Genomic DNA, 11,482 nt, shown 5'->3' on the forward strand with positions numbered 1-11,482 from the left:
TTTCATTTATAAATTATTACTTATAAATTACGGGAGCCACGTATTAATCTTTACTTTTTGGAGGAAAAAAGAGAAGCATTATAGCCTTTTTCAAGGGATAAAATATTTTTAATAACTCAGGGTTTACTTGTAAAAGAAAAACAAAGTTCACGAGATTTGGGAGAAAAAAAAGTGTATAAGTATCCTTATATTTGACTTTAGACATAGATAAACAAATAACCCCATTAATGCTTCCTTACTCAAGTTTGAGTATGTATAAAGCCCATAATAGAAACTAAGTTGGATTATGTTAAGTTTCCAATAGATAAATCTCAGTCAAAAGACTAAGGCTTCCTGAACAATCTTCTACCTATTTAATACTCCCAGGGGAGCCAACTGCATATACCATTTTTCTTTCAAGTTTAAAGGGTTTGTTTGAAAGGAAATAATGGCCTTAAAAGTGTATAAAAGTTTATCCTAAAGGTGTACATGGTAACTATATAAAGAGGCACACCTATATTTGATATATATTGACCTAAATTTCAATGCATGGAATCTACAAATATAGGAGAGGAAAGTACGAAGACTGCTCTTGGTTGGCATAACATGGCTTCGATTGAAACGACGCTATCCAGGCCGGGAAGGATAGTCGCGAATTTCAAAGCAAAATGCAGGATAGCAGTCCAGTCCTTCCACAGGGAAGTCGGCGTCGTCTTCGTCTTCGTCTTCCTCCTGCTCCTGGTGGTTGGAATCTCCATGCAGTCGATCGACGGCTCGGCAAGTAAAACAAATCTTGTGGTTAATTAGAAATTTAAAAAAAAAAAATCTCTCATTTTTATTTATATCTTATAAATTGCAGTTCTTCCTCAAAAATGACATCAAACCACCTCCACTGCAACCGATCAACTTAACATGCCCATCAAACAAAACGGTCAAATCGATATGTTCTGCAACACCATCATCCTCACCACCATCTTCACCTTTGTACCCGTCTCCTTCCTGCCCGGAATACTTCCGATATATTTACGAGGACCTCCGCCCGTGGATCGCCACCGGAATAACGAGAGCGACGGCGAAGAAGGCACAAAAGCTCGCCAGCTTTCGGGTGGTGGTTGTCGACGGCCGGGCGTATGTGGAGAGGTACAAAAGCTGCTTCCAAACAAGGAAGATGTTCACCCTTTGGGGGATCGTGCAGCTGCTAAACCGATACCCGGGCCGACTGCCGGACGTCGAGCTGATGTTTTCGTGCGATGACGAGACGGTCGTTAAGTCGGCGGACTATCCCTCGTCGTCGCCGCCGCCGGTATTCCACTACTGCAAGGATGAGACGACGCTTGACATCTTGTTTCCGGACTGGTCCTTCTGGGGTTGGTACGTAATTAGATCTCACTCTCATGGCTAACTTTGTTAATTACCGTGCATTCCTAGGTACATCTCAACATGCTTAATAAAATTTCATAAAAAAAAATGTTACCAACTTCTTTTTCCTGTAATGGAAATACTTATTCATAAATTAGATCTCTTTTAAATATGTTTTACAGTAAAATATTTATTTATATACATATTAGTCAAATTTTATATAAGATGAATTATGTGACTAATTATATGTTTAATTTTGTGACATGTAAAGAAGTGAGATAAAAGTATTCATATTTTTTAAACAAAATTTTTATTCCCCTAAAAATAACCAAAATATCCTCATCTATATTCTTTACCTTTCTACTCTCTTCCTTCATTGTGCAAAAATCCAATCTCGATTTCTATTAGTGAAAAATGATCAAGTCTATGAGAATTGATCGATATTTATCTTCTCCTATTTAGCTTTACACTATTTATTATTAGGACATTTTAATTTTTTTTCATCTTAAAATAATATTATTTTTCACCATACATATTCACACTTTAGTAAATTAAGTACAACTTTTTATATAAATTTGTTTAATATAATTATTATAGTTTTACCCACATTTTATAACCAAATGATAAAACATGAATCAAGTTACAAAGATCCCTAACGATAAATCTCCTTGAAAATCTTATTTGTAAACCAAATTACGACGCCATAGTATTTATTACATTAAAGGAGATTTCACAAATTGCAATCTAAGTCTACATTAGTGGCTGCTTATTAGGGTGGAGGTCAATGTAAAGCCATGGGAGCTTTCACTGAAGGAGTTGAAGGAGGGGAATGAGAGAATAAAATGGAGGGATAGAGAGCCTTATGCCTACTGGAAAGGAAACCCTCTCGTTGCCCTAATTCGGAAGGCACTCTTCAAGTGCAACCTCAACAACAATAATGGCTCGGATTGGAATGCTCGCCTATTTAAGCAAGTATATCTTTATACATATACGTCTTTCTTATTAATTTTAACATAATATTTCCTATATATCTTGATAGAATACTCTCTATCTTATATTGTTATGCAGGATTGGGAAGTTGAGACTCGGAATGGGTTCAAGGAATCAAACCTGGCTGACCAATGTGTGTATAGGTAATTGATAATGATATTATTTCGATAGTAATATTGTTTGATAGTAATAATATAATCTTTTGATGGTAGATATAAGATATACGTCGAAGGGATATCTTGGTCTGTGAGTCAAAAGTATATCCTTGCATGCAACTCACCTACGTTGCTGGTGACGACTCCATTCCAAGAATTTTGGGCCAGAGGGTTGATGCCTGGACGCCATTACTGGCCAATAAATCGAGACCATATCTGCAAGTCCATCAACTTTGCCGTAGATTGGGGGAATGCTCACCAGGAAGAGGTAAATGGATTAGTAATCCTACGTACTTTAGATTTCATAATCGAAATGGAAAGTAGCATAAAAAGACAAAGTTATGGATAGTAAATGGATCACAAACTTGGTGATTATTTGTAGGAGGTTTTATTAAAAACATAACTTGTGTTTTGATTTTATTATCACTAAGACCTTACTATATATTTGTTATCTTTGAAGAAACTAATATACTAAAATAAAGTTGTTTCAAAGATAAGGTTAGCAGCTAGGCAAGTTAACTTATGCAAAGGTAACTCATATATATAATAATTGTTCATTAAGTGAGCTACAAAAGTAAATTGGATCATATGATAGGATCTTAATGATCATAAAGCAAAATGTAGGATTTTTTAATGATATTTTTATTTTAAACCAATGTCAGTATGAATCAATATCAGACGAAAAATGCTAAAGGTACTACATAATATCGTCTATAATATTATTAATAATTAAATTATCTTATATGGCAAGATTATAGTTGCATAAAGGGCTTCACTATTTAGTGCCTTTTTAATTACACAGGCACAAGAAATTGGGAGGAAGGGAAGCAGCTTCCTTCAAAAAGAAGTGAGCATGAACTATGTGTATGATTACATGCTGCATCTACTTAAAGAGTATGCCAAGCTCTTGAAATACAAGCCTACCATACCAGAAAAAGCAACTGAGCTATGCTTGGAATCCATGGCTTGCCAAGCCAATAGCTTGAGGAAGTCATTCATGGTGGATTCCATGGTGAGGTTTGTATCGGATTCAGAGCCATGCGCGATGCCTCCGCCATTCGATCCGAAAGAGCTCGAAGAGATTTCTCAACAAAAAGATAAGTTCATTAAGCAAGTGGAGATATGGGAGCAATTGTGAGGTGAAGTACGAACATGGAATGCAATAATGAGTCCAACATTAACATCACAAAAGATGCTATACATTTTTTATAATTTGAAAGGCTATTTTGGCTTATCATTTTACAACTACTCTTTGGTTTGAAGTAATTACTTTAAAATTGTCTGATAATGAGTTGATATAAAAGCGTAAGTTATTATGTAACAATATATCTCGTTTTTTTTTTATACAATCTCTCTTGTGCAGTCCCTTATGTATGATAAGTAGATAAATAATAGATAATAAGATGTGTGTTCGAATTCTTTTACATTGAAGCTAGATCAAAAATACCCAATTTTCATAAGCTCGACCTGAAACTGCTACATTTGGCTGCCCAGTTCATCATGCCTAACTTCAGCTCAGCTCTGTTATAATCCACCCGAATGCTCAAAAATTTCAACCAGACAGTCTTATGGACAGTACGACGAACAAAGGCCCACCTTGAATTCTGTTTAACATCTCTCAAAATGTTGTTCATATATAACTGTGCAAATCTAACACACATTTACTCATCAAAGGATTCCAAGCCTACGGGTATTGGAATCATCTACTGTTGAAATCACTGATGACTGTATTACTAGCCTAAAACTCCTTCGCTACCTAAGTATTTGTCCTGTTCCTGAATCAGTTAATAAGCTTTACCACCTCCAATTCTTGTACTGTACCCAATATTTTGATCCTCCCAATGAATTAGGCCCACCAGATTGCATCAACAACCTCATCAACCTTAGGTGCCTAAGTACACCCAAATCTCGGAGAGGCATTTTTTCTACTGGCATAGGGAGACTGTCCTCACTTCAGATGTTGGAGAAGTTCAATGTCGAGGAGAATGGAGATAATCTTTTTGAGTTGAAAAACTTGAGAGAGCTTCGTGAACTAGGCATTGATGATCTCCAAAAAGCAATAGAGGGTCAAGTGGTCTCTGAAGCCAAGTTGAATGATAAAGAGCACCTTCAAATATGGACGCTACGCTGGTCAGATAAACACCGCAGCAATAATGGAAGCCCCGAGGTTGACGAGCAGGTACTTGACGCCCTTCAACCACATTCCGATCTCAAGGAGTTGACATTAGAAAACTATATGGACCGCCGGAGTCCACGTTGGATGACTCCTCTGTCTCTGTCGAAGTTAGTATTTATTAGTCTTTGCAGGTGCAAAGGATGGGAAGACCTGTCACCCCTTGGGCAGATACCCCTACCTCAAGTCCCTGCAGCTAATTTCCATGGATTCGGTGAAGAGGGTCGGCAGTAGCGCACCCGAAGTTGGCATTTTCCCGTCATTGCAAGTCCTACATATAGAAGTCATGCCGGCACTGGAAGAGTTCGCCGGAGGAGCCGGCACGACCCAATGGCTTCCATGTCTGGAAAGACTTCAGATTTCTTATTGCCCCGGGCCGAGAGTGTTCTCCAATCTGCCTTGCGGCTTAAAAGACGTGCATATAGACAGTGTCGGTTGGGCTGCTCTACCGGAATTGCAGTGGCAGGGCGACAACAACAGCCTAAGAATGCCATCCACATCGTCTCTTTCTTCACTAAAAATCATGCGTTGCGAAGAACTCGTGTCCCTAGCTGAGGGTCTATTACTGCATCCGCAGCTTTTTACATCTCTGGAGAAGTTGTCCATCTCTTACTGTGAGAAGCTGACACATTTACCCATCGGCGGATTCGAGAGATTCACCTCTCTCAAGGACCTACGGCTAATGGGCTGTCCGAAGCTGCGGAGGGGGTCAACGGCAGGAAAGTTCCTCCCGCCGTCACTGCAATTCCTCTCTGTTTACAATTGCGATGCCCTGGATCCGTTGCCCAATGCTCCGGCCGAAGACCTCAACTTTCTTTATAACGTGGTGTTACGACGCTGCGCTATCAAATCACTCCCCTCGGAAGAAGTGCTCGGAGGATGGAAATCTGTGAAAGGGTTGTCGATTAATGACTGCTCGGAGATAGAATCACTGGGAGGTTTACGAGCCCTTTCATCCCTCAAGTCGTTGGCGATCAGCGGATGCTCCAAGTTAGTTGCAGAGGGGCAAATGGAACTAGCATCTACTTCCTCCTCCTCCTCATCATCATCTTCCTTAATATTGGACTTCCTTCACATCGACGATCCCGCCCTGCTATGCACTCTGCCTTTGAAAAGCATATCCGCCCGAGAAGTTCAAGTTGACTTTTGTGATGAAGCCCGATCCTCATCACTAGAAGAATGGGTATGGAGGAATCACACCTCGCTGCAAAACCTGATCATAATGAAACTATCCTCTCCACAGTTCCCGCTTAGTGTACACCTGCAAAGCCTCTCTTCTCTCGAATTTCTACATATAACATGGTGCATGCAATAACCTCCGCTCGCTGCCAGAACTTCCAACGTCCCTAAAAAGCTTTTGGGTGGCGATCTGTTCTCTAGAGTTGGAGGAGAGGTGTCTACGAGAATCGGGTCTGGAGTGGCCCAAGATTCAGCACATTCCTAAGGTGAAAATAAGATGTTACAGTAAGGAGGATTTAGCAAGCATTTCTCCAGCAGAGCATCGAAGCCGAAGACGGGTACGAGTTCCTTTCCAACACTTAGTCGCTGCTTAGAATTCTATCTTCTTCTTTTTTTTAATGTTTCATCCAATAGCTGTCATTTTATGATGCTGAATAGGAGCTGGAGATCCCAAAAAAAGAAAAAGGAGCTAGAGGAAAGATTCTTCTGCAGAGGAACAGTAGATCCTTTAGGGTGTTCTCTTGATCAAAGAAAGTTTGAAACTATGGTTATTGTTTTGATTTGTTTGTTTTTTTTTTTTCTCTTGCTTTTAGCTTGTTCTGTCCATTGATTGATTGTGAAATCCGTTTGGTTGATGTTGTGGCTTGTGCTTGTGATAGCTCTCAGAAGGATCAGTAACTCCTTTCCAACACTTATATCATCCCTTGCATAATTATATATCTTCTGATAGTAGATCATAGATGTGAGAGGAGTGGCCGTTTGATTTCAAATGCTTCATCATGCAGCATTTATAGTGTTTTAATGAGAAGCTCATACAAATAAAAGTCTACTGGTTTTTCTTCTTTTCTTCTCATTAAAAATTAAGATAATATATTTTAACATCTACTCTTAATCTATTTTTTTTAATTAATCCCTCTCACGGCATGTGGTATGGTTGTATCATTCATTAGAATATATATATATATATATATATATATATATATATATATATATATCATGTCGTCACTTATTGCTCAAATTTAAAATAAAAATGATTCCTTCTACAGATCGCCTCTTATTGTTGACAAAGTCAACGAGCACATCTATTTTTAATCCACCTGTCCTCTCTCGCATGGTTTTGTCTGCGCCAACTTAAATAAAAAAATAAAAAATTACCTTCTCGACGACGTGACGTGGTCTTTGATATTAAATACGAATTAAACCGTGGAAGTAGTATACTTTTATATTTTCCAGGAAAGTTTTTAAGTTCATATATAACGTGTTACGTTTGTTCCAACTTTGCCTTCTAATTAATAGGAGGATATTAACAAATCTTATTTATAATACCTATAAAGAATTCTCATTTGCATTAGTGGTATTTAATTTACGAGTTTAGAAACAACTCCAATACTTACTGGTAGTTGAAACCCCAATTAAGAGTCAGGACAGTGGAAGATTCACCGGTTAATTTATTAAGTTAATTAATTAAGAGATCAAATTTCTTATGTGCAATGACTTGCTGCCATGTTCCTTTTAGTCCATAAATAATACTCCTGATATAGAGAAATATGTATTATAAATTTCTTTAATCTCGCACATATTTTTTTCATCTCAAATCCCTCTCACTTTTATATTTTTGACATTCAAGTTCAAAAGTTTAACAAAAAAAATTTATTTCATAAGTACATTTTCTCCATTTGAGTTCTATCTCTCTCTCTCTTTCTATATATATATATATATATATATATATATATAATTAATGGGATATTTAAATAATTTTTACAAATGGTAGGTAGTCCTTGACGAGCATGCATGGAGAAAGTAAAATAAATAGTCAATTTGCAAATAGGGCAGGTTGAGAGAGACTGGTGATAGAAAATGAAACCCAAGACAAGGCCAAAAAGAAGTACTGTCAACTAATAATATTTCCTATCCTTGGACTTAGTTTTGGGGGAACAAAAGAGAGACTTTCTTAATTAGATGAGATAATCTGAAGGAGATGAAGCAAGGCTACACCGGAGAGAGGAGCTTCTTCTAATCAGCAGCCGATAAAGATGAGCAATTGGTCTGGAATAAGTGCGCTATTCGGGTCGGAGGAGGGAATAGGCGCGACTATTAAAGCGAAGATAAAGAGTACGGTTGCGGCGGTCAGGTCGTCTCCTAGAGGAGTCGGCGTCGTCTTCGTCGCCCTCGTACTCCTCGTCGCCGTCATCTCCACCCAATGGATCGATGGCGAGGTGAATACTCTCTCTCTCTCTCTCTCTCAGAATCTTGTGGTCTTGTGGTTGGTTTCTTGATCTTTTTAAGCTTTATTTTGTTCTAAGAAAGTTTCTTTTTGCAAGTATATCTCTGTGAAATATGGTTGTATTTGCAAAATTGCCAATACGTAGTGGGATTAATGTTTGCCAATTAATAGAATTATTCAGAATTGTCGATGTGGTACTCTAATTCGATAAGATCGGGTTTTGGGATCTACTCTAGAAAACTTGATTGGCCCAATTTTGCAAGCGCTGTAACAGTATAATTCTTGCAAATATGCTCCCTAATGTATATTACGACTACCCGTTTGCATTGCAGATATCACCATGAGCTTACTTTGCAAAATAAATGAACAGTATATGCTTAATTTGGAGATAAAAACATAATGCAGGGATCTTTTTTTTATAGATCATAAATTAAATCCATGATCTTTATTATGGACTGATAGAATTTGATCATTGAACTACAATGACGACCATAATGAAGGATATATATGCAATCTAGCCGTGTTACAAAGTTTTTTTTTTTTTAATCTTTTGCAATCATAATTTTGAATCATCCTCTACTCTGCAATGCATGCAGTTCTTGCTCTCAAATAACGCCATTGACGTCTCCACCAGAGACCAATCTCAATCTCATATCAAACACTCCCCTCCCAGACCTCCTCCAACTCCTATCAACTTCACCTGCCCATCAAACACATCCATCAAACCAACCTGCAGCAAAAGAATAACACCAACCTCACCCCCCTCTCCCTCCTCCTCTTCCTGCCCGGAGTACTTCCGGTACATCTACGAGGATCTCCGGCCGTGGAACGCCACCGGGATCACGGAGGCGATGGTGGAGAGCGCGCGCCGGTTCGCCACCTTCCGGCTGGTGGTGGTCGACGGCCGCGCCTATGTGGAGAAGTACACCGGGGCTTTCCAGACGAGGGACGTGTTCAGCCTCTGGGGGATCGCGCAGCTGCTCAACCGATACCCCGGCCGGGTGCCGGACGTCGACCTCATGTTCAGCTGCGGCGACTTCCCCATCGTCTACCCCCGGAACTACCAGGACTCGCCGCCGCCGCCGATCTTCCACTACAACAAGGATCATGTCACCCTTGACATCTTGTTTCCGGACTGGTCCTTCTGGGGTTGGTAATTAGATTCTCACACTATCTACCGCTACTATTACTTCTATATATCATGCATTAATTGTCGTAGGTATTGTAGGACATTGTGTTCTTTCTTGTTCTTCTTATTATACACTAAATTTTCGCCATTAGGGTGGAGGTCAACATAAGGTCATGGGAGAATGTAACAGAGGAGATAAAGAAGGGGAGTGAGAGAGTAAAATGGAAGGATAGGGAGCCTTATGCTTATTGGAAAGGAAACCCAAAAGTTGCCCAAATTCGTGAGGAACTCCTCAAGTGCAATGCCACCAATACTTCGGATTGGAATGCTCGCCTATATGACCAAGTATGTTATTAATTACATTTTCTCATAGCTTAATCGTATTAATTTTATTATCGTGCAAGTTTATAATTAATTTAGTACCCATCTTTTGCATTGCAGAATTGGCTACATGCAGTCATTAGCGGCTTCAAGGGAACAAACCTGGCAGACCAATGTGCGCATAGGTAAATTCTCTTTGGGAATTTTAAGAATTTATTAGAAGAACACTAATTTAACGATATATTTTTAGTCAATATATTAGTGTTTTAAGTTACGTTAATTTGATTATATTTTGATTTTTTTTTTGTCTTGGGATTTCTCTTAATAACTAAATTCTCGTGCATTTATTTGTGAATTAATGTGTATGTATGTTTTTGATGGCAGATACAAGATATACGTGGAGGGGTGTTCGTGGTCGGTGAGCCAGAAATACATCCTAGCATGTGACTCGCCCGTGCTTCTAATAACGACTCCATTCTTGGAGTTCTGGTCTAGAGGATTGATGCCGGGACAGCATTACTGGCCAATCCCACGCCAACACATGTGCGACCCAATCAAGTTTGCTGTAGACTGGGGTAACTCACATCCTAAAGAGGTAAATTTAGTCGCTCAAATTACTATTTTTTTTCTTTTTCTTTTGGTAGATTATTATGCCATAGACTAATCATAGACAAAAAAAAAAAAAGCTAATCCGCCTTAGGAATTGGGCACAATAAGTTAATATTAACTCGCACTATTTCTATTTTTAATAGGTTTTGAATTTGTAAACTAACCATAAACTCAACAAAAAAACTAGCCCTTCTCGAAAGTAAGCCACCGTAGGTCTAAACCATTTATATGTAGCGCTATAATAGAAAATTTATTAAATATCAATTATAATGATTAGGAGAGAGTTAAGCACATGATATTTATCATGTTAAATGTTAGTAGAGTAGGATTCGCGCAACCTTAGTATACTTAAAGTTGCATCATAAGTATTTGTTGATGAACACCAAAACTTATCCCATGTATCATATATGTCACCGGATCAAATAATTTTATACAAATTTGCATTTAACATCCTACCATTTTAATATTTATAAATACCTCGTGTAATGGTGCTCTATAAGAAGAAGAAAATGAGATATTAGGTATTTTCATATACAATAGATTGAATTTGATTGAACATTTATTATGTTATGGATAGATGGTCTGAGAATTAACCTGACTCATAGTGAGTTTTATAAATGTTTTGTAAAATATAAGATGTGATTTACAAAATTTTCCTGGTTCTCGAACCGATAGATAAATCCAAATCCTTGAATTCTAGCCAATAGGTGACCCTTTATGTAGCAAAATCTTGACATCTTCTATTAAATCTTTGGATGCTAAACAGGCACAAGAAATTGGGAGGAAGGGCAGCAGCTTCATTCAAGAAGAAGTGAGCATGGACTATGTGTATCAGTACATGCTGCAACTACTCACAGAGTATGCCAAGCTCTTGAGATACAAGCCTGTCATACCAAAGAACGCAACTGAGCTGTGCTCGGAGTCCATGGCTTGCCAGGCCGGCAGGAACGAGAAGGCATTCATGATAGATTCAATGGTGAGATTTGTCGCAGATTCTGAACCATGCACGATGCCTCCTCCCTTTGATCGTAAAGAGCTCGAAGAGATTGCTCACGAAAAAGATAAGTTCGTGAAGCAAGTGGAGATGTGGGAGCATGGGCAAAGAGATTAAAACTGACTAGAAAAAATTGTTAAACTTTGTCTCGAAAAGAAAGAAAGAAGGAAAAGTTTCAAAACTTTACACTTAATACCGAAAAGAGTTGGAACATTTCTGTATTCGATTCTAGCTAAAAAGTAGATTATATAAGTTCTTAGGTGGCGTTATCTTGCAATAAGAATATAGAAGCTATTAGAATTAGTTTTGTTGTTTTGTAATAGCTTCACAAAGGCAATTTGAAGAATTTAATTGAAGTGCCATTTGGAAA

General features: G+C 38.3%; 3 protein-coding genes across 3 annotated transcripts; all 3 read left to right on the forward strand.

Annotated features, from left to right (window-relative positions):
• Window positions 1-528: 528 nt before the first annotated feature.
• Window positions 529-3,621, forward strand: LOC140788416 (uncharacterized). The gene is made up of 6 exons (XM_073137664.1): window positions 529-756; window positions 839-1,350; window positions 2,112-2,310; window positions 2,407-2,471; window positions 2,541-2,751; window positions 3,286-3,621. The coding sequence occupies exons 1-6, from the start codon at window positions 529-531 to the stop codon at window positions 3,619-3,621; spliced, it is 1,551 nt and encodes a 516-aa protein (XP_072993765.1).
• Window positions 3,622-4,440: 819 nt separating this feature from the next.
• Window positions 4,441-6,449, forward strand: LOC140788417 (putative disease resistance RPP13-like protein 1). Its single transcript, XM_073137665.1, has 3 exons — window positions 4,441-4,738; window positions 4,791-5,839; window positions 6,429-6,449. The coding sequence occupies exons 1-3, from the start codon at window positions 4,441-4,443 to the stop codon at window positions 6,447-6,449; spliced, it is 1,368 nt and encodes a 455-aa protein (XP_072993766.1).
• A 1,213-nt stretch (window positions 6,450-7,662) lies between these two features.
• Window positions 7,663-11,482, forward strand: LOC140788695 (uncharacterized). Its single transcript, XM_073138075.1, has 6 exons — window positions 7,663-8,051; window positions 8,656-9,212; window positions 9,341-9,533; window positions 9,630-9,694; window positions 9,894-10,104; window positions 10,885-11,482. The coding sequence occupies exons 1-6, from the start codon at window positions 7,869-7,871 to the stop codon at window positions 11,227-11,229; spliced, it is 1,554 nt and encodes a 517-aa protein (XP_072994176.1). The 5' UTR covers window positions 7,663-7,868; the 3' UTR covers window positions 11,230-11,482.

Source organism: Typha latifolia, chromosome 5 (genome assembly GCF_019914945.1).
Source record: "Typha latifolia isolate L0001 chromosome 5, TyphaL0001v2, whole genome shotgun sequence".
Taxonomy (NCBI): Eukaryota; Viridiplantae; Streptophyta; class Magnoliopsida; order Poales; family Typhaceae; genus Typha; species Typha latifolia.

Excerpts from the sequence above, each read along its gene's own strand:
- LOC140788416 (XM_073137664.1), top strand. The coding sequence starts at position 529 with ATGGAATCTACAAATATAGGAGAGGAAAGTACGAAGACTGCTCTTGGT. Across the intron at positions 1,351-2,111 it reads GACTGGTCCTTCTGGGGTTG|GGTGGAGGTCAATGTAAAGC; the intron begins GTACGTAATTAG and ends GCTGCTTATTAG. Across the intron at positions 2,752-3,285 it reads GGAATGCTCACCAGGAAGAG|GCACAAGAAATTGGGAGGAA; the intron begins GTAAATGGATTA and ends TTAATTACACAG.
- LOC140788417 (XM_073137665.1), top strand. The coding sequence starts at position 4,441 with ATGTTGGAGAAGTTCAATGTCGAGGAGAATGGAGATAATCTTTTTGAG. Across the intron at positions 4,739-4,790 it reads TATGGACCGCCGGAGTCCAC|GTGCAAAGGATGGGAAGACC; the intron begins GTTGGATGACTC and ends TAGTCTTTGCAG. Across the intron at positions 5,840-6,428 it reads CCTCATCACTAGAAGAATGG|CTTGTTCTGTCCATTGATTG; the intron begins GTATGGAGGAAT and ends TCTTGCTTTTAG.
- LOC140788695 (XM_073138075.1), top strand. The coding sequence starts at position 7,869 with ATGAGCAATTGGTCTGGAATAAGTGCGCTATTCGGGTCGGAGGAGGGA. Across the intron at positions 9,534-9,629 it reads ATGCTCGCCTATATGACCAA|AATTGGCTACATGCAGTCAT; the intron begins GTATGTTATTAA and ends TTTGCATTGCAG. Across the intron at positions 9,695-9,893 it reads GCAGACCAATGTGCGCATAG|ATACAAGATATACGTGGAGG; the intron begins GTAAATTCTCTT and ends TTTTGATGGCAG.